The following is a 22,500-nucleotide window of genomic DNA, read 5'->3' as shown; positions in this document are numbered from 1 at the left end:
AGCTGAGCGTGGGAGACACCTGGCTGCAGGGCGAGTGCAAACAATGGTGAGAGCAACCAGAGAGGGATGAGCGACTGTGGCTGCTGCAGGGTCTGTGGAGATCACATTGTTTGCTTTTTGTGTGCAGCACGTGCACGCCGGAGGGGGATTACTGCCAAGACATCGACTGCAGAGGTAAACTCCTGCAGGAGAATGAAGCCTGCATGAAAGAAACAGAAATGGTCAAATCAGACTTGTTGTTCCCTGCCAGTGGATGGCGGCTGGACGCCCTGGTCGGTGTGGTCGGATTGCTCCGTGACGTGTGGTCATGGCACACATGTCCGAACCCGGGCCTGCATCAACCCCCCGCCTCGTAACAACGGGTCGGCGTGCGACGGGGAGGACCGAGAGAGCGAAGGCTGTCAGGCCCCTCCCTGCCTGGGTGAGTTCCTCCTCACACGTCGTCACACGAACGAAGGCTGTGACGAAGGCTATGAAGGCTCACCCGCTTGTCCACAGATGACCTTTGCCCCTGGTCGCCGTGGTCACCGTGCTCCCGGAGCTGCGGAGCCGGGTCCGTGTCACGACGCAGGGCGTGCATGTGTGAGGAGGGGGGTGAGGCGGCGTGCCCCCCCGAGATTGAGGCCAAGAGGAACAGCGAGGAGACCCAGTTGTGCTACAAGCAGGCCTGTTCAGGTGTGTGTGTGTGTGTGTGTGTGTGTGTGTGTGTGTGTGTGTGTGTGTGTGTGTGTGTGTGTAAAGAGAAAATGTGTCTACTCCAGAAAATGAAACAGCTGCTTTGGAGTTCAGTGAATCAATAAAAAAGGTGAATGATCCTGGCCTGGATTTTATTATTGCATGATTTAGTTTCAGACCAGGAAGCTTTTGAATTAAATCCAGGTGCTAAATATTGATTAAGGGGATGAACTGATGGCCTGACATCAAGGAAGTGGAGGTCTGAACTCTGCTCTGTTTCAGCCTGTCCCATGTCAGCCTGGAGCGTCTGGTCTCTCTGCTCCTGCGTCTCTCAGAGGCAGCAGCGGTACCGCGTCGCCCTCTCCTCGGGCACCAGGGGGCAGCAGTGCACCCCGGTGGAGAGTCAGAGCAGAGCGTGCTCTGTCAGGCAGTGCGAGGGTGAGTCCACTCACTTCATTCCTTCTAACTGTGAGAGCAGTTCCCAGACTGACCTGGAGGGTTGTTGATTTGCTCTCCCCTCGCTGCAGACTGCAAAGCTCCCTTTGTCTTCATGTCCTGTGGTTTCCCCTGTGAGAAGCAGTGTGGCCTGCAGGGCCCCGGAGATCTGTGTCCGGGTGTGAGCGACTGCACACCTGGCTGCTACTGCCCACAGGTAACCAGTCACACAGGTAACCAGTCACACAGGAAATAAATCAGTCTGTGCAGTATTGGACCTGACATGGGTATCGGTATCATTATCGGTATCGGTAATGGTATCGGTATCAGTATCGGTATCGGTTTCGGTTTCGGTGCATATCTAGTTATATTTTGACAGGATTGATTTTGTAATGCTACTTCAATCATGTTATTACATTATTGGCTAAATATTATTGCCCTTATGGATCAAACATCTTTCCGTCATGTGGACTCGGGTCATGAGGCCACATGTGGAACATAAAGCTCCAGTTATCCTCTAAACATCCGGACCAACCTCCAGCACTGTTTGTTTCTTGCATGTCTCTGAATTGATCTGCTCCGTATTGTTGTTAATACATCACTCTGATGAGATGACAGCGAAACGATGTTTCCTTGCCCCAGTTTCTGATTCATTACGAAAAGCTGTAAATGTTGTGATCGAATAACGATTCAGTCTGAGTGAGGAAACATTACAGAAGATGGAGCGGAGCTGCACAACGTGCAATAAAATCACAAAAACAGGTTGAATGTTTACAATTCCGGTGAGTGGAGTCAGTTCAAATATACTCACATGTGTACATTAACAGTATAGCTGCATAAATGCAGATTTTAACCTTTTATCAACATTTATTAGTCAGGTAATTTAACCTTTTTATGAGGAACTCAGCAAAGAACTTAAAAATGTATTATTTCAATCCCAGAGTGCCAAAGATCATTTGCTTATATCCAATGAAAAGTCATTAAACTGAATAAATTCACACATTTTATTAACTGGACTTAAATAAAACGCTGCTCACACACTGTTGAGGACCATTGTTGTAAAACCTAATGTATACTACCCAGAGAAGTACACAAACCTTGGTGTTGGATTTAAATATTTAAAAATCCTTCAAACAGTTGCTTGCAACAGTTTTATGTGCATACCTCGCTTTAAATTCTGAGTTTATTTTTCTGTAATTTTAAATGAAAAATGTCAATCTTTGTGAGAGGAGAAGATGTGAAACAGCAGCTTCGAAGGTCATAAAGGTCAAAGGTCAAAGGTCTGGTGATGCTGGTGTGAAGCTGTGCGGGTGAGAACATGCAAACTTTACTCGGGTCAAACCACGGTTTTGTTAAGTGGCTGAGACGAGTTCTGAATAATGTCTCAAGCTTTTGACATCTTTGAGCGCACTCTTTTTCTCCCTCCTTTGCCGAACGCGACGCCATTTTTTCTCCCGCTGCCCACTATGCAGACTTAACTTCATGCAGACACTTTAAGATAGAGTCTTTAAAAAAATAAGTGGTGCATTTTTAAGGTAAGATGCTTATACTGAGTGGTTTTGTGACATAAATAATTAAATGCTGACACATATTTTTAGAACATAAAAAAAACCTTATCCCCTTTAGAATCAAAAGGGTTTCAGGACATTCCATGAAACTTTGGCGCCCCCCTGTGGGGGGTTGGGCCCTCCTGGTTGGAAATCACAGATCTCGACTCTAGAATCTAAATTCTATGGTATGGCTTCATTGAAATGATGGACAACATTAGAGCTGAAACCCAAAGTTTATGGTCAGAGAAAAGGAATCACTGATCTACATGCTGTTTTTCTGTCATTTGAAACTTGTGTGATAATTCTGGGTTTGACTCGGAATCCAGGGGAATGAAACGAGGTAAAACCCTCGATGTGGCCTCTGGTTTCAGGGCCTCCTGCAGATGAACGGGAGCTGTGTTCGTCCAGAGGAGTGCGGCTGTGTCCACCTGCAGCCCCAGGCTTCAGGAGACCCCCCGACGCCCGTCCTGGTCCCGCAGGGGGCCGCGGTGACGCTCGGCTGCAGCTCCTGGTCAGACTCTCAGTTCCCACTCTGACGCGTTTCCTCTGAGCCGCACTGGAATCGTCCTGTTTGAGCTCATGCTGTGTTCTTGCTCTGCCTCAGCCTCTGCCATCACGGCATCTTGGAGTGCGATACGAGGGAGTGTGAAGGTGAGACGGATGATACAAGATGCACACATTTTATATTTCATATATGCACCATGTACAATGAGAAACGAAAAGTCCCCTTTCCTTTTTTCTTTCAGTCATCCTCAGTGAGTGGTCGGAGTGGACCCCCTGCTCCCCCTGCTCTCCCTCCTCCTCCTCCTCCTCCTCCTCCTCCTCCTCCTCCTCCTCCTCCCTGCAGTACCTACACCCAGCAGGGGCCACCACTCTGGTCTCCATCCAGAGGCGCTTCAGGGCCTGTCTGGACCTGGATTCCGGTCTGCCCGTGTCCCCAGAGGAGGACAGCCAGTGTGAGGCTCCGCTGGTGGAGGAGAGGCCCTGTCCAGATGTTAACATCTGCAGAGGTAACGGTCCACGAGGTTCCAAACACTAAAATGACGACTTTTCACTTGAAACGTCTCTGAAACAGAAAGACGTTGTCGTACCCCCCCCCCCCCCCCCCCCCCATTTATCTATACACACAATCTTCCTCCACAAAAGCATGGATTACTAATTTGCTCTCCTCTAGTTCTCCTCAGTCGCTCCTCAACTGAGATCCAGATTTTTTATTTTTTTTTAAATGAACGTCATCCTATAGAGTAGCTTTGACACATGGATGGAGAACAAGTTGTTTTCATTGTGCCGTTCAGTAACGAGACCATTCAGACGTTCATAGGTAACAGGATTATCTACAAAACGATACCTGTATTGAGTATCGGCTTCGATCTCGGAAAAGATCGCCGATAAAAGCCAGCGAGTATTACGTGACATCATCCGTCTGCAGCAGGTCAACAAGAGAGAACGAGCGATGTCCACGGTTTGGAGAGTCTTTATGAAGTAAGACTAATATCTTATGACAGCAAAAACTTTATCCTGCACTAAATCACCTCTTTGAGTGAGGGTCTGGAGGGTTGCAATGTGCTTTGATTCTCGCTTCGCCACACTTTGAGGAGCATCACTTTAATGCATCACTTCTTTCATCGTGATTCGAGACTGGGACAAAATGTTTGATAGTTCCAATAAGTCCTAATCGTTTCATGGAGGTTGTGCTGACCTGAGTTCAGACTGCGTAGGCCTCGATAAGTATTTCCAACCCGGCAGGATGATTACTAGTATTACTGGGATGTGTCGGGGAAATCTGAAGCTGGGATCTCACGGGTTTGTATTTACGGTGCGTCACTCTGTCCCTGCCACTTCTGATTGATAGTGACCATCAGCGAATAGTAAGAACTTGCAATCAGTACCTGCGGAGAAAAATAGAAGTGTTATCCCTCCTTCCCACCGCTTACCTTCCTCTCATTATTCCCTGGAGGAGAGGAAATGGAAGAGGGATTTGAAAGGATGGGTTTGATGTCTGTGTGTGTCTGTGGGGACGCGTCAGGCTGATTGGATTTGGGTTTTTGTGCATCTGCGTGCGGAGACTGATTGACTGTGGACTGAACTTCATCTCTCAGCACCGTGGAAATGAAAGGAGACGGTTTTGGAAACGAGTCCCCCGGACCAGTCCGCCTCAGATCCGTCTCTGAGTGACGGTTGAACGTAATCAGGAAGAAGAATTTACAGAGTGTATTTCATGAGAATGGAGTGAAATGTAAAATGTCTTTCTGCTGCGCGAATCAGCGGCTGGAGTCAAACCAGCAATGGTGATAACTGAAGCCTTCAATTCAATTTACTTTATATAGCAGCAAAAACAACTCAGGAAGAAACCTGCAGAACCAGGCTCGTTTTCTGCTGTTCCAGTTGGGAGGCCAGAGGATAGAAGGAGAGAAAAGGACAGAGCAGAGTCACAACAGGCAACAGATAGATTGTCAAAACAAAGTGGGTTGGAGATTCGAGACAGACGAGTGTTGCTGTTGCTCTGCTCTCACAGATCTGTGTCTCTGGAGCTCGTGGAGCGCCTGGACGGCGTGTGCAGAGCCGTGCAGCGGCGGAGTCAGGCAGCGCTACAGACGGCCCCTGGCCTCCCCCGCAGGACCCCGCTGTCGCAGCCAGCAGACGCAAAGCCAGAGCTGCAACACGGGACTGTGTCCAGGTACCGTTCCACCTGGGAAACTGCCACACCCACAGCAGACCCTCAACACAATGTTCCATCGTCGGTGGACAGTAATCTCATTTTTATTCGGTGGCATCATTATAGTGTCAAATACAGCAGTTCTGCAGTCACTCACACATGATTGGAGACAATAGTGGAGAGAAAACAGTCTTTTTTTTAACATGAAAGAACCTCGATCAGAACCACAATATCTACCTGGTTTTGCTGAGAAAACAGAGAACAAACTAAATAATGAACATGTTCCCTCCTGATGGGAAACCTGACCGATATATATATGAATATACAGAGAAAAGTTTTCAGTTGTATAAACCTCCAGCAGCATTACTAAGAAAATGGTTCACTTTATTTGGACTTCATTTAGAATTTTGAAGCTTGAACAACAAGCTGCTCCTCTCTGATCGATCGCAGTGACACTTCCTGGCGGGAGAACCAGAGGCGGCTAAAACTGCTAATGCTTGCGGCTATCGAAGGCGATCGCTCCCCCGAGGCATCAAATAACACTCCGGTTCCTACAGAAATAATGAACTCATTTACATTTTCACCAATCCACCCCTTGAACAAACCAAAACATTCATATAATAGAATAAGAACATAAGATCCTGCAGGCAACCTCATTAGTATAAAACCACAACACAAACCCAACAGTACCTCCTATGTGTCTTTGCTTCCAGAATTAAATAATGTTTGGGAGAATCTGAAACTCATGGAGCTCCAAACGTTATTCACACTGCCATGAAAACTGTGGAGTATAAATGAAGAGATTCACGTTTCATTCACACGAGCTGTCTCTTGACGCAAAGAGACAAAACTGTGGCAGGTCTTGTTGCTCTGTTTTCAGCCGTCATGAAAACTTGAATGCCAAACTTTTGATCTCTTTGTGCTCGCACTCAGATGTCGTGTCTCCGTCAAATCCGCAGTGAATAAAGCCAGTTACCGTGTTTCCGTAAGAAGGTGAGGTAACTGTTGGGTTTCCAGGTGAACGCTGTGAGGATCGAGGTCGAACGTACCAGGAGAGCTGCGCCAACCAGTGTCCGCGCAGCTGCGCTGATCTATGGGCCCATGTGCAGTGTCTGCAAGGAGCCTGTCACCCAGGTCAGTGACGTCCCCTCAGCCCATGCGTCTGCTGATTGGTTTGAGTTTGTGTGTCTATTTCACTCTCACATTTTTACTGTTTGACAGAAAACTTATTTGCTGTTGATTTTTTCTGAGAAAACTGGGAATGAAACGTTTTTTACTCACGTTTGGCTCAGATTTTATTCTCTTCCTTCCACAAAATGAGCAGTTTTTTCTTGATGGTTGCACACAGCTGCATCCTTCCGTCCCACCACTTTTCTTTCGTCTCTCAGGCTGCCGCTGTCCAGACGGACAGCTGCTGCAGGACAACCGCTGCGTCCCGGTGGCAGAGTGTCGCTGTGGTATCCCATCAGGCAACGGGACGCTGGAGTTCAGGCCTAAAGAGGAGCTGGCTGTGGACTGTAACACCTGGTGAGGACAGTTTCGGGACATTTCCATCCTTTCAGGTGTGACAAACGACACCTTTCATCCTGAACCCGGCCCTTCCTCCTCCCTCCCCTGCAGCTTGTGTGAGAACGGCACCCTGCTGTGCGGCGAGCTGCCTTGCCCGCTGTACGAGCCCTGGAGTGCATGGAGCGCCTGCTCGGCGTCCTGTGGGCGTGGCCTGACCACGAGGACCCGCCTGTGCCAGCAGATGGTGGGCGGTCCTTCTTGTGGAGCGACATCGCAGACTGAACGCTGCGACCTGCCGCCGTGTCCAGGTGTGACAGGGAGGAAACATGCTTCACTTCAAATACACTTTGTGACAGTCTGTTGCTTGTTTTGACGTTTACATTTGACAAGTTTTTGCTTGTTTGGGACAAATTTCCTGTTTAAAATTTCACTTCACTGCATTTGGTTTGACTTTTATCCACATTTTACACACATTTTCACAACCTTTACTACTTTTAGGCTTTTGTTGCATTTTGTGTGTCTGTTTACATGCACATTATATAATTCCCTCTCTGTAACAATTCCTCTCTCCCTCTGCTGTTTCCGTGCAGCGGGCTGTTTACTTAGCGACTGGTCTGCCTGGAGCGAGTGCAGCGCCTCGTGTGGTGGCGGCTCGTCAGTGCGGAACAAGACAATCCTGCAGGAGCCCGAACCGGGCGGGACGGCTTGTGTCAGACCGCTGGAACAACACACAGTGTGCAACACCAACAGCTGCCTGCCTGGTAACATGCACACACACACACACACACACACACACACACACACACACACACACACACACACACACACACACACACACACACACACGCACGAACACACACTTAAAGTGTTTTTATTTATTTTTCTAAAGGGAGATAATCTTTTGCAGTTATAGTGAAATATGGTGGTTTGTAAACTCTTAATGAGACTAATTGTGTGTGTGTGTGTGTGTTTGTGTGTGTGTGTGTGTGTGTGTGTGTGTGTGTGTGTATGTGTGTGTGTGTGTGTGTGTGTTGCAGAGTGTCCTGGCAGGCAGGTGTTCAGCGCCTGCTCCGCGTCGTGTCCTTACACCTGTGAGGACCTTTGGCCACACACTCAGTGTTTACCTGGACCGTGCACACCTGGCTGCACATGCCCTCCTGGACAGGTGTGTGTGTGTGTGTGTGTGTGTGTGTGTGTGTGTGTGTGTGTGTGTGTGTGTGTGTGTGTGTGTGTGTAACAGTATAAATCCTCCCCCCTGTGTTTCTCCTGCAGGTTTTGTTGGCTGGTTCCTGTGTGTTTCCTGCAGACTGTCCCTGCTCGCCGCTCTCTTTACCCTTCAACCTCCACAACTGGACTCTCAGCGTGGAGAACTTCACACACACTCTGCTGCCACCTGGAACCGCCGTCCCACACCTCTGCAACACCTGGTAACACGCCCCTGGTAACACACCCCTGGTAACACAACCCAGGTAACACACTCCTGGTAACACAACCCTGGTAAAACAACCCCGGTAACACACTCCCGGTAACACACTCCCGGTAACACACTCCCAGTAATACGCCCCTGGTAACAAAACCCTAGTAACACACTCCCAGTAACACACCCCTGGTAACACAACCCTGGTAACCCACTCCCAGTAACACACTCCCAGTAACACAACCCTGATAACACAACCCTGGTAACACACTCCTGGTAACACAACCCTGGTAACACAACCCTGGTAACACAACCCTGGTAACAAATTCCCGTAACACAACCCTGGTAGCACACTCCTGGTAACACCCCCCCGGTAACACAACCCTGGTAACACACTCCCGGTAACACACTCCTGGTAACACAACCCCGGTAACACACTCCCGGTAACACACTCCCAGTAACACAACCCTGTTAACACACTCCCGGTAACACACTCCCAGTAACACAACCCTGGTAACACACTCCCGGTAACACACTCCCAGTAACACAACCCTGGTAACACACTCCTGGTAACACACCCCCGGTAACACAACCCTGGAAACACACTCCCAGTAACACACTCCCGGTAACACACTCCCAGTAACACAACCCTGTTAACACACTCCTGGTAAAACACCCCCGGTAACACAACCCTGGTAACACACTCCCGGTAGTACACTCCCAGTAACACACCCCTGGTAACACACTCCCGGTAGTACACTCCCAGTAACTCACCCCTGGTAACACCCCTCCCTGTAACACACCCCTGGTATCAAAACTCTGGTAACACACTCCTGGCAACACACTCCCGGTAACACACTCCCAGTAACACACTCCCGGTAACACAACCCAGGTAACACACCCCTGGTACTACACACTGAATCAAGCAGCTGTCGCACGGCGAACGCACAAATCCTCAGGATGTGATTCTGGCACGACGACGGAGCTTTAATTGTCTTATTGTGGAGGATTTGGTCCGTGAAGGAACGTAGCAGCAGGCTGGACCTGCACCTCGTCCAAACGCCACACTGACTGATGGTATTCAGGTCAGTAATGAGGAGAATGTAGTTTACCAGGACGGCTATGCTGAGGCGGCTGAACGCTTTCCCAGCAGCCCCTGTTTATTGCTTTAGAGTCGGACTCTCGGGAGTCGAGGCACCGTATGGCTCAAAGACCAAGAGCAGAACTCTCAGAATAAAAAAACAAAGGCCAGGATTAACCACAATAAAAAGGAATATCAGGACAAACGGGAGGATGAACAGACACAAGACAGAACTGGGAAAGTTACTATGTGGGAAATTACCACTTCCAATTGGGGAACTTTTGCATGAAAGCCTTTATATTTCATCTTCGTACATATAAATTGGCCCACTGATGTTGATCAGTATTATTTATTCACTTTCCTCTTTACAGATATTCAACACTGACATATTTTGTCTCTATTTACCTCTGCTAATTTATGGAAGTCTGTAACAAACCAATCTTATTGGAGATAAAGCTAAAATAATTGGAGATGCATAGATGACACCATTTTAAAGTACGAGTACTAACCTTTAGTTGCTGCGAGGCTGGTGGAGGTGGTTCACAGCAACATGTAGTAGGAATCAGGTTTTATGGCATTTAATAAGTACTTGTATCGGCAGTCGGTATCGGCTCGTAGCTAAAAGGTAGTACTTTTACTTCCAGTCGTCCTTTAACGACGTTGTATCCGTGCGTCTGTAATTCTGTGTAATAACTGAATACTTTCTCTCCTCTTTAATTCTTTCCGTGATCGAACCGTTTTCCCAGTGTGTGCCGAGACGGGGCGTTCCACTGCACCGAGCAGCTCTGCGATGGTGAGAAAAGTCTCTGTCGGGTCCACACACAGGCCATTTTTATTTCCGAGCAGCCCAGAGGTCAGCGGCGGCGTGTGGTTCAGTAAACCTCTGCAGACTGAACATGACATGATGGAGGATCTGGTTCCAGTCATCAAGGCCTAATGATTGTTAACGGTTCCACTTCAGGCCTGAAAGCTCCTCTCCAGTTACACCCAGCGGGGATTCAGGGCGCGTCCTGATGGTTTGAGGATAATGTCACATATATTTCAACCTTTTCCTCCATGGTGGATCCTGTGTTGTCGTCTAGAAGCAGAAGCCGAATGAAAACCTTCCCTTTCTGATTTAATTCAGCCCATTTGGCTGAAACTTTAGTCAGAATCAATGAATTTACTTGTAAACGTGCATTTATAAGACATTAAGTCCGACTCTGGACTCTAATCCTATTGCCACGATAATTCATATGAGCTCAGTTCTGTCTTATATTTTACATTTTAACCATAAAGACCTAAATGTTGTTTAAGTCTTTGTATCACAAAACTACTAGATTTCAGTACTCGTGTATATTTTTGGATAATTTTCTGATGTATTAACAATAAATCCAACGTTGACGTTAAATGTGGATTTAACATAATTAGATATATTTTGGGAATAATAATAATAATAATAATAATAATAATAATAATAATAATAATAATAATAATAATAATAATAATAATACATTTTATTTGTGGCACAATTTACATTTAAGCAAGTTCAATGTGCTACAAAGTAAAACAAAACTGGTAAAATTGAAATGTGAAGTAAAAAATTCTAATTTTTGGTGACATTTTGTCCCATTGACGATTTATATATTGATTTTAAAGGTGTATAATTATTTAATCATTAGAATATTGTCCAAATAATTTCAGTTTCTCACCATCCCGTCTGACTTTTTTCTTTTTTTAAATACATATAACCGAAAACAAAAAGGCAATTAAAGTATGCCTGTTGATTTTCATTAGCTATTTATTTTTAGCAAATTTGCATGTCTTTGAATGTATTGACATTATTCGTACATGTTTTAAATCTTAACAAGGTTTTTCTGGTAAAATAAAGGTAAACTAAATAAATAAATGTAAAAATATTTGTACTTCTACATGAAGATAGATTAAGAATGTGACTCCTGGATTATAGATTAGCAGCGGTCATGGCTTCTCCAAGAGCAATAAAAGGACCTTATTCTGGTTTCTCTCGTCACATAATGACGTGTTTGGATCAGGCTGATGTGTTTCCACTGTCTGAGCTCCTCTCCTGCCCCCTGCAGTGGACTGTCAGTGGTCCGGTTGGTCTGCGTGGAGCTCCTGCTCCTCCAGCTGTGGTTCGGGGCTTCAGACCTCCACCAGAGTCGTCCTGCTGCCCAGCCGCTACGCCGGAGCCCCCTGCCAAGGCCCGGACCACCGCACCAGAGCGTGCACTGCCCCCGACTGTGGTGAGCGCCAACACATACGGGAGGTTTCACCGACAGTTGATAGCATCACTGATAAAGGGGTAAAATCAAACTGCTTTTGGAAAATATTCCCCGGTGGATTAGAGATTACAGCTAGAAGAGTAATCACAGTAAATATCTTGTAACTTCAGAGTGTCGGGCTTCAGGTGTGGAGGAAGAATATCTGGTGGTGGTAAGAGCCACCATTACTGGGAATAAGTTACTGGGAATAAGTTAATGAGAATAAGTTACTGGGAATAGGTTACTGGGAATAAGTTAATGAGAATAAGTTACTGGGAATAGGTTACTGAGAATAAGTTACTGGGAATAAGTTACTGAGAATAAGCTACTGAGAATAATTTACTGGGAATATGTTACTGGGAAAGTATTACAATGTGGAAAGTCTTCTAAAACCAAGTTTCCTCTTTTAAAAAGTATTCTAGAATAAGACGACTGAAGCACCTTTTCTTTTAGTGTTGTATTTTAATCGGTGTGTTTGGTCCTGCAGTGTGTCCTGATGGGGAGCAGTGGAGGAGGAGACGCACCGTGGAGGACGGGGAGGAGCAGGAGGAGGACGAGGAGCAGGAGGAGGTCCGGCCCTGTGAGAGGAGCTGCGACGATATTTACTCCTCCTCTCCTGCCAACTGCAGCCGCTCTGCCGAAGGCTGCACCTGCCAGGGGGGGCGCTACCGAGGCCCGGGGGGCGTGTGCGTCATCCCCGCCCTCTGCCCCTGCTATGACCAGGGTGCCCTGCACGAGGTGCACACACACACACACACACACACACACACACACACACACACACACACACACACACACACACACACACACACACACACACACACCTCGTTTCCATTGTGCAGGCCTCATTGTGCCGGCGTGGTGTTTATGTTGCGCTCCATTCACTCCCATTGTGTTATTTACTCATGAAGAAGAGGCGATTAGAAGATGACTGACAGGCCTCCACGGGCCACATTACACCACCAGGCCTCCGCAGCCTGCAGCTTCATCCATTATGCACGAGGCACTGCAGAAAGCGGACGCTCGGTCAACAACCGGCCAAAACTGCCCGCAATTATTCATGACGGAGGGATATTATAGGATTATGGGAATTAATCATACATCGACAAGTGGTCAGAGCCAAGCCTCCACATCTTTCTTAACTGCATCTTTCTTTCTCTGCTGTATTTCTCACTAATCCCTCAGGTGTCCTCTCTCCCTCTATCTCTCTCTCTCTCTCTCCCTCTCTCTCTCTCTCTCTCTCTCTCCCTCTATCTCTCTCTCTCTCCCTCTCTCTCTCTCTCTCTCCCTCTCTCTCCCTCCATCGCTCTCTCTCTCGTTTGGTCTGTCAGCTGTTCATGACAGACCCTCGGTGATTTTCTGATGAGCCTCATGGCGGACACAGTGTCTGTTCACGAGTCCCCTGATTAACCAGGAGCTGGTGTGTGTGTGTGTGTGTGTGTGTGTGTGTGTGTGTGTGTGTGTGTGTGTGTGTGTGTGTGTGTGTGTGTTAGGCTGGATCGGAGTGGGAGGAGGGCTGTCTGTCGTGCAACTGTGTGAACGGGAGGAAGACATGCCGGCTGAACTGCTCGCCTCTTGTTTGTGACGAGGTGAGACACACACACACACACACACACACACACACACACACACACACACACACACACACACACACACACACACACACACACACACACACACACACACACACACACACACACACACACATACACACATACACACACGCACACAATCGTAATAATAATCCAACTTGGTCGTCTGACCATATGAATGTCGTGTGCATGCATGTGTGTGGTTTGATTATAAAAAAATAAACAGCACCAACTAGTGGCCTAACATGAAAACGACATAGTTTTGAATATTTCGGTGTTGGCGGATAACATTTTCAGAACATTAGCATGTAAACGTGAAACTTTCTGAAAGGAACAATGAAAAAACGGTGCGTCTTGAGTTGAAACGTCGTGTAAATGAGGCCTAACGTCTCTGGTCAGCGCAGCAGGCTGAGCCCTCGTCTCTCCACTGGGACGTCCACGTCCACCCGATGGAGCATTTCAGACAGTCGTTGTGTTTCCAGTTTCTCACACTAACATGAACTGGAAAAGGCTTCTGCTGCCAGCTGTGGGGTAAAAGAGGTTTGAACACATTGGGAGAGGCCTCAGCAGTCAGGTGAGTTTTGATTTCCCTGAAGCCAAGCAGCTTCGTCTTGTCTGTTATTGGTTATTCTGCGGGAGACGAGCGTCTCCACTGAACGGCCCGGTGAGGCTCGGCGGTCCGTCTGGCCCGCCGCGGCCCCGGGGAGGAAGCGGTTCACGCTGCCGCTCCGACGGTCTCCGACGTCTCAATTACTCAGAGCGAGCGAGGAAAACGCTGAGCTCCCTCAAGAAGGCGTGGGATGTTCTGTGAAAGCGTCCGGCTGAAGTCGATCGATACCTGATCCTCCCACGACTCCTTCTCTCCTCGACGCTTCACCAAGAACTTCAGTCAGACGCTAAAGACCTGCTCTGTGGAAGGGAAGGAAGCACCGAAGGTAAAGCTCATCGCTGGGAAAAGTGGAACTGTCCAGTCAGTTTCAAAGTAACGTAACTTTAGTTCCACAGTGTAATCGGACATGAGGGGTCATGAGGACAGTGTTACTGTCAGTCTGCTCTCGCTAATCAAGAAATAACTTGAACGATGTTCAGTTCTTCACCTGAGGTGACGCCTGCTCTTTTAACAGGATTCAGTCAATTAAGGTTAGTTTGTACAGCCTGAGGCCGGAGGAAAACTTAAATGAGTTTCATTATCCTGAACACAGGTGGAACTTTCAGGACCAGAAAACAGTTTTTCTCCTTCTGATGGGGAAACGTATTGTTTGTTATTCCACCGAAGATGAAATTTTTTTTTCTTATTATTGCCATTTTCTGAAGATTATTTCTTCAGTTATTGCTCCAGGAAGAAGGCTCCAGCATTAAGAAAGGCCTTAATGTTTTGGTAGAAAATCCACATTAAACTACTTGCAAACTCAGTAACTGAGCCGACGGGATTCCAAGAAAATGCAAGAATGGACAAAAATGGCAAATAAGCTGAAACACATTTATTTTCCTCTATAAATATAATTTTTCTATCTTTCGCCTCACAACACAATTTTTAAATCTGTCTTATGTCATTCTCATTAACAGTAAAGACTCTCCACCTGCTGATTGATGCTCAACGTCATGTAAGATTTACTAGTAGTACGGAGTACGAAGAGTCTCTGCAGTATCGGACCGGATACTGGTGCCGGTATCGGTGCATCCCTCTTGCAGAAATAATCATCAAACAGGTTGAAAGCATTTTATTTGTAGAACAGTCTGGGTGGTTTGAAGTAGAGCTGCAGTTGTTGTGGTCGGACTCTTTAATTTCTGTGCAGATTTCCCACTGTGGAGTTAAAGTTTGGGGAAAGTCTCAGTCGAATTGTCTCAGTGAGCTGGATTTACACCTCCAGCTCGCCCGCGCTGGAATAAATGCCAGGGTAAAAATACATTCTGCTGACATCTAGCTCTTTAAAGGGGAGGCTGATTTCACAGCGAGATTCGCGGAGCAGACGGCCTCCCCGGCGGGTCCACCTGTGGTGGTGGGGGGGCGGGCTCTGTCTGTGGAGCCCCCCGCCACCCCCCCGGCCGTGCTGCTAAGTTCTGCTTCGGTGAGAGCACTTCTTACAGCGGCCGCTTTGAAAAGGTCATTAAATGCTCCGCGTTGCCTCTGCTGACATGCTGGGAGTCGGTTACTGTCAGTGCTCTCTGTTGTTGTGGGTCAGCTTACAGTTTAAAGTAGAGAAGCACCTTTTTAAAGGACGAGTACGAGTACTAACCTTTAGCTACGTACCGACACGAGCACTCTTTAAATGGCTTAAAGATTAATTTATACTCCATATGCAAATAATATGCTAAAGCTGTGTTGTTGTGAACACTACCACCTCCTCTGTGTCGACGCTACGCCACCTCCGTCAGTCTACAGTAGCATAGCGTCTCTCTCCGCTCTGCGCTATGCTACTGTAGACTGTAGAGGATCAGTCCAGCCTGTAGCATGTAGCATCGCTGGTGTGTGAGCCTGAAACTATTTAGCATGTAGCATGTAGCATTGCTGGTGTGTGAGCCTGAAACTATTTAGCATGTAGCATTGCTGGTGTGTGAGCCTGAAACAATTTAGCCTGAAACTATTTAGCCTGAAACTATTTAGCATGTAGCATGTAGCATCGCTGGTGTGTGAGCCTGAAACTATTGAGCCTGAAACTATTTAGCATGTAGCATTGCTGGTGTGTGAGCCTGAAACTATTTAGCATGTAGCATGTAGCGTGTAGCATGTAGAGCGCCTCAGCGTTACGTGCCGAGCACTCTGCTGGTGATGAACAAATTGTCTTTCTACTCCTCTTGATATTTTGAACATAATTTACAGTTTGTCTGACTTTTGCGATTCAGATTAATATTAAAGAATCTCCAAACGCCCAGCGTTGGCCGTCCTCTCTCGTCTACCTGCTGCTGATGTTGCTGACACATATCGTCACGTAATACTCACTAGGAAGTTTCATGAGTATGAGTACTCCGTGCAGTAACACACCCAAAGCTGGTATCAATATCCTTGCATCCGTAGTTTGAAGATGAAATCTTTATATATCTCAGTGTGCTGCAGGCTCCTCCTCCAGGTGACGCATCTTCTGTTCTGTTATCGGGGATGTTTTCCTCTCAAACCCTTTTTTTAAACCCGACAACAGACACAACAACAGAATCGACCCAGATCCCCGTTTCACAGCATTTCTCCTGCTGCTTCAGACCCTCTAAAGGAGTGAAAACGGTCCTTTCCGGTGAGCGTGTGGGCCGCTCCCCCCCCCCCCCCCCCGAGGGGGCTTGGTGGGAGGACGAGTCCTGGGAGTGAGGTTCCCGGGGTGAGCCGAGGATGCTGCCGGTGGCTGCTTGACGCTGGCTATTCTCAGAGCCTGACATCACAGGATGCTTCCTCTGGATCCTGGATGTTTCCTCCTCAGTGGCTCGGCTGCATCGAGCTGCGTCGCTGCGTCACGTCTATGGCGCACTAGTTTTGATCTTTATGTCCTGCTGTTTATTTTGTGTTTTTCTTCCTCCACCGCCTGCTTATTGTGTTTCTGCCCGAGTCCTTTTATCATCACCAAGAAGTGTGACGAGAGCGTATGTACTGCAGTGACGAAACACAGATGTTTCTTGTGTTGAGTCTCAACTTGATTCATGGTGCTGCAGGTCTGCATCACTAGATTTGAGTGAGTTTTACTTAAATTTGACTGAAATTACTATTTACCCCAGGACTGTCAAACTCATTTTAGTTCAGTGAGCCGGTCTGGTAAAGTAGTGCCAGAACAAATCTTTTTGAATCTTTGAATTCAAACTTTTACTTTAAAGTTTTACTTTGTTGTGGTGCGGAGTATACGTGATGAAAACTTCTGTATTTTCACAAACCTGAACAATTACTACAAAAAATAACTCCAGTCTCAACATAAAGCCAATTTAAATGAAACCTTCTGGGGCAAAATACAGTGAAGAACTTCCCCCAGTGGTTGCATTCTGGGTATTTTTACAATCTCACTCTGACAACATGACTTTGAAGCTAATGCTAGTTATCTCAGCTCAGGTCTCAATGTTGTGTTGTGTCCCCAGTCTTAAGTCTTCTTTGAAATTTTGACAATTTTCTTGGTGGTTTGGCCGGATTGGAGCCTCTTGGGCCGTTTTGACCGACTGGCCTGATGTTCGACACTTCTTATCTGCCACATCTAGTAATAATAATAATAATAATAATAATAATAATAATAATAATAATAATAATAACACCTCCTCCTGGGGTGAAAGAGGTGTTAGTTTGGTTCTGGGGGATGGGGGAGGTGTTAGTTTTGTTCTGGGGGTGGAGGAGGATGAGTTAGTTTGGTTCTGGGGGGTGGGGGAGGTGTTTGTTTTGTTGTGGGGTGGAGGAGGTGTCAGTTTGGTTGTTTGTTTTGGAGGAGGTGTTAGTTTGGTTCTGGGAGTGGAGGAAGTGTTAGTTTTGTTGAGGGGTGGAGGAGGTGTTAGTTTGGTTCTGGGGGTGGAGGAGGATGAGTTAGTTTGGTTCTGGGGGGTGGAGGAGGTGTTAGTTTGGTTGTTGGTTTGTAGGAGGTGTTAGTTTGGTTCTGGGGGGTGGGGGAGGTGCTAGTTTGGTTGTAGGGGTGGAGGAGGTGTTAGTCTGGTTGTGGGGTGGAGGAGGTGTTAGTTTGGTTGTAGGGGTGGAGGAGGTGTTAGTTTGGTTCTGGGGGTGGAGGAGGATGAGTTAGTTTGGTTCTGGGGGGTGGAGGAGGTGTTAGTTTGGTTGTTGGTTTGGAGGAGGTGTTAGTTTGGTTCTGGGGGGTGGGGGAGGTGCTAGTTTGGTTGTAGGGGTGGAGGAGGTGTTAGTCTGGTTGTGGGGTGGAGGAGGTGTTAGTTTGGTTGTAGGGGTGGAGGAGGTGTTAGTCTGGTTGTGGGGTGGAGGGGGTGTTAGTTTGGTTGTAGGGGTGGAGGAGGTGTTAGTCTGGTTGTGGGGGTGGAGGAGGTGTTAGTTTGGTTGTAGGGGTGGAGGAGGTGTTAGTCTGGTTGTAGGGGTGGAGGAGGTGTTAGTTTGGTTGTAGGGGTGGAGGAGGTGTTAGTCCGGTTGTGGGGGTGGAGGAGGTGTTAGTAGGGTTGTGGGGTGGAGGAAGTGTTAGTCTGGTTGTGGGGTGGAGGGGGTGTAAGTCTGGTTGTAGGGGTGGAGGAGGTGTTAGTCTGGTTGTGAGGTGGAGGAGGAGTTCTGGTTTCTTGAGGTAGGGTGAAGCGTTCCCATAAAGGCATTGGTGTGTGAGATAAGAGCGATTTCATAGTTAATTCTGGTGACAGGAAGCCAGTGAAGCCACATATGACCTAATTAAAGCTTCCTAACGCCATTTTACTAATTATATATCATTAAGATATTCATACTCGGAGCAGGAAGCAACTCCTATGAAACACATCAAACTAAAGTTTGATGAAGATGAAGTGTTGAACGCTAAAGAGAAATGCTTGTGTGTTCCAGGGAGAGGTGAAGGTGGAGGAGCCAGGCAGCTGCTGTCCAGTCTGCAGGAAGCAGTATCCAGGTTGGTACAGAGACTCAGGTGAGCAACGATGTGCTCCACCCTTCATTCATCCACCACATTGTAGACTGCAGACGAAAACTAAGCACGGATAAATCTTAAAGAAAAGCATCTTTTATACATGTTCCCTGAAAAAAAAAAAAAGAAGAAACGTGTAGAAACACGACATTCAGAGTGTTTACATCCGCGTGTTGGTTTGGTTGAGGCGTTCCTTCGTTTCATCACTTCAACATTTTCCATTTGTGAAAATGTTGAAGTGATGAAACGAAATCTGAAATTCATTGTTTCTGAATGAAGCGAGAATGTTTTTGATTTTGTGACATCTCATGCATTTTCATGCATTTTTAAACTCTCAGAACACCAAACACTTCTCTCAATATTTCACGTCTTGTCGCTGCCATTTACTCTTTCTACATGGAACCATGTGACGGTCCAGTCTCTTAAACTCACTCAGATTTTCACACTCATCCGGGTTTCTGCTCCTCGCCTCACTTCCTTCCTCATGTGTTCACCCACCAGGTGCCATTGGCTTCAGCTGTGGGTGGTCATAATGTTATGGGTGATTGTTGTCATCGTTACCTCTGGACCTGCTGTGGAAAAATCTTTTTAAATTCTTAAACCTGCTTCATACGAAGCGAAGGCGCCGTTCCAGACTGCTTTAATGGATCCCAGTTAGTGACAGATTATATTACTGAACCTGCATTGGGGCTTTAATCCGTCTCCCCGTGGAAAAACCTTCACCTGTTGAGGGTCACGGCAATGTCAGCGCTCTCCGCTTGCTCCTTTTGTCATTTCTCTCTTTCCTTTTAAGTCCTCAAACATTCCGATTGGTGCTTTTCATTAACGTCCTTTGTCCGGTTTCTCATTTTGCCCTCCGCCTTTTCTCCCGTGTCTCCACCAGACGAGCCGGCCGCCGAGTGTCGCCGCTACGTGCAGGTCAGGAACATAACCAAGGGAGACTGTCGTCTGGACAACGTGGAGGTCAGCTTCTGCAGGGGCCGCTGCCTCTCCAGGACCGACGTCATCCTGGAGGTACAGGCAGCAGCACCAGTCGACCTGAGTGACACCTGGAGCGGCGCTCTCTTCTGAGGAGCCGTCTGCCGGAGTTGTTGGGCCGGGATGTGCGATTTGCAAACAGCGGGTGGCGTGTAATGGAGCGCCGTCATGCAGGATTCATCTTAGGCCCTGTTTACACGTCAACGTTTCACGTGACAACACCTGATCCGCTAAAAGAAAGTGGGGGCGTTTACACTGCAGCAGCGGGCACAGAGACAACAATGTAGTTAGTATGCCGGGCCACTGGAGGGCGCTGTTGCTTGATTTTGTTATGAAACTACACAGACGTGTGCAGAGAACAAAACACTGTAAACGTGAAGAAAATGGAGAGAACCTGACATCCGCATGGACTGATGATGCATCGGATGATATCAGGGAGAGTCTCAACTATTAAACTACTGATCTGGACCATAAAACTAGAATATAGACCGCGGGTCGTACCACTACGTGGCCGCCATGTTTGTTTACAACTGGATGAGCAGGAGGGAGGAGGAGAGATGAGCAGTAGCAGGCTCTGTCGCCTCCATCAGTCTCTGCAGGAGCGATTAGTGACCGTGAAAGAATCTTTCCACCTTGGGAGTCGGATTAAAAACTGCAGTGCTTCCGCAAACTGGTGACGTGTAAACGGACCCCCCCAAAAGTGAAGAATGTTTTGCGGATTCACTCAAATTCGTTGTCGTGTAAACGGGGCCCCCAGTCTGCATTTAACCAAAGACTTTAAACAGGTTGAAACGACAACAAGCTGCCATTTCAGATCGTTTTCTTTATCCATGTCAGGAGGATGAAGACGAACACCAGACTGCCAAAGTGTCGTGACACTGCATGAGCTGCAAAGATGTTCTAAGAACTAAAATAGAAACACAACCAAGTGCAAACATCTACAGCACGAATGCAAACGCAGCAGCCAAAGTGCCAGCGGCTCCAAACCCAGACAAGAAAAGCTGCAACCGCCACAAAAAGCTGTCAACAGGTGCAAAATGCAAAAGCTGCAATAAGCATAAGAAAATCTGTAAACAAGTGCGAAATACTCCAGAAGAGGTGAAAAACGCTGCGGCAAGCTAAAAAAAGTAGCAATGAAAATACAAAAAGTGCAAAGTGCTTCTAAAAAGGTGCAAAAAAAAAAAAAAAAAGTACAAGCTGCAATAAAAATAAATAGAAAATCTGCAACAAAAGAGCAGAAACCTGCAAAACAGGTGCAAAAGCTGCACAACTGGTGCAAAAGTACAAAAAGCCTCAAGACAAGAGTGAACAGAGGCTCAGCAGCCGAGCTGAAAAGCTGCAGAAGAAGTGCAAAAAACATTACAGTGCAATTTCTAAAAGCCAAAACACAAAAGTAGAAAAATACTGAAATACTCACGCTAAGCGGACAAACACAGGTGCAGAAAACTACAACGTGAATAAAAACCAAACTGCAACAAGAATCCAAAAACTGATGAAACGTATCCTGACTGATCAGAACAACTAATCTGACTCTGTTTTGATTCAAGCTGTTAACTCAGCTGTTAATAGGATTTCTATCCTGAGATGAAGAGATGGTTTGAACATGAAGTATCGTAAGTTCTCCTGTCGAACTGCAGAGTCACTGCGAGTTGAGTCGCAGCTGAACGTGTCGCCGACATGACGGCAGGTGAATCTAAATTTAGAAGCTCACAGAGCTCACGCGCTGAAGCTCTGTTGTTGTCCCCTCCCGTCTTCATGTGTGGTCTGTTTCCATCCCGGCGAGGCGGCGAGCTCATCGCCTCATCGCCATGGAGACTTTGTTCTTTCTTGGCATCCATACATCTCCTGTAAAAATAGAGTCCCGTCACGCTGGGAGATTAGTAAAAATAAAACATCAGCTCAGCCAAATGTGTCATTACCTTCCGTCACCGTGGCAACCGGGGCTGGTAACCAGTGAGTCGGCAGCATGAGACGTTTCCCCCCGTTTCTCATTGATCAGCGGTGACGGGGAGAAGCTGAGAGACTCACCACAGTCTGCTGATAACACACTGTGTGTGTGTGTGTGTGTGTGTGTGTGTGTGTGTGTGTGTGTGTGTGTGTGTGTGTGTGTGTGGGTGTGTGTTTTCAGTACTAAAACTAACAACATCAACTAGTGGCCCAACATGAAAATGACATTGTGCTTGCCCCAGTGGACTATCCAAGGTTTAATTATTATTATTATTATTATTATTATTAGTAGTAGTAGTAGTAGTAGTATTATTATTATTAGTATTATTATTATTATGCCATTTTTTTCTTCGGGTTGGGAGCACAGCATATCAAAACGTGCAGAACGTTTGGGAATATGTTGTGAATGATCCGGCGAACTGTTTCTGAATAAATCCCCCAAAAACCAGGAGAACATGTCCCCTACCTAGCAGATAGGAGAGGCACCTCATGGAGGAGATGAAGGGAGATCAGCGTCTGTTGCCATGGAGACGCTGATATCAAAGGAGAGGCAGGCACACGAAATTTCCTCTGGAATTTTCTTGTTTCTGCTGTTGCTTTGTGAACGCTAAAGTTTTCTGAATCAAAAAAAAAAAAAGCTGAAATGAAGCGTTGTGGTGTAAACGGAGCCTTAAAGTCTTAGTTTGACTGGTTCGTCTCCAAATGTTGACAAGACTGACCTGATTGGCTGGTTTGCTTTTTGTGTTGTTTTTCACATTTATCACCCTCCTCCTCCTCCTCCTCCTCCCCCTCCTCCTCCTCCTCCTCCTCCCCCTCTTTCTCCTCCTCTTCCCCTCCTTCTCCTCCTCCTCCCCCTCCTCCTCTCTCCCCCTCCCCCCCT

The 22,500-nt window shown here is 47.0% G+C and overlaps 1 protein-coding gene across 1 annotated transcript in view; it reads left to right on the top strand.

Moving 5' to 3' along the window:
- sspo (SCO-spondin) overlaps positions 1-22,500 on the top strand; it is a gene marked incomplete at both ends in the record, with an annotated part of 82,517 nt that overhangs the window by 52,927 nt on the left and 7,090 nt on the right. Inside the window, 22 exons of the mRNA XM_080489978.1 lie at positions 1-46; positions 128-174; positions 251-421; positions 499-675; positions 958-1,113; positions 1,203-1,327; positions 3,032-3,171; positions 3,265-3,311; positions 3,407-3,670; positions 5,176-5,337; positions 6,334-6,450; positions 6,705-6,843; positions 6,937-7,133; positions 7,416-7,586; positions 7,863-7,990; positions 8,098-8,252; positions 10,070-10,116; positions 11,402-11,566; positions 12,072-12,322; positions 13,078-13,173; positions 18,620-18,680; positions 19,579-19,709. The exon at positions 1-46 is cut by the window's left edge and continues 107 nt beyond it. Coding sequence (XP_080346104.1) covers positions 1-46; positions 128-174; positions 251-421; positions 499-675; positions 958-1,113; positions 1,203-1,327; positions 3,032-3,171; positions 3,265-3,311; positions 3,407-3,670; positions 5,176-5,337; positions 6,334-6,450; positions 6,705-6,843; positions 6,937-7,133; positions 7,416-7,586; positions 7,863-7,990; positions 8,098-8,252; positions 10,070-10,116; positions 11,402-11,566; positions 12,072-12,322; positions 13,078-13,173; positions 18,620-18,680; positions 19,579-19,709 — 2,993 coding nt within the window. The remainder of the gene's footprint in view (positions 47-127; positions 175-250; positions 422-498; positions 676-957; positions 1,114-1,202; positions 1,328-3,031; positions 3,172-3,264; positions 3,312-3,406; positions 3,671-5,175; positions 5,338-6,333; positions 6,451-6,704; positions 6,844-6,936; positions 7,134-7,415; positions 7,587-7,862; positions 7,991-8,097; positions 8,253-10,069; positions 10,117-11,401; positions 11,567-12,071; positions 12,323-13,077; positions 13,174-18,619; positions 18,681-19,578; positions 19,710-22,500) is intronic.

The sequence above is a fragment of the Lipophrys pholis genome (assembly GCF_963383615.2).
Source record: "Lipophrys pholis genome assembly, chromosome: 20".
In the NCBI taxonomy this organism is placed as follows: Eukaryota; Metazoa; Chordata; class Actinopteri; order Blenniiformes; family Blenniidae; genus Lipophrys; species Lipophrys pholis.
Note: the sequence above shows the minus strand (reverse complement) of the source record. Positions and strands in the feature narration are given on the sequence as shown.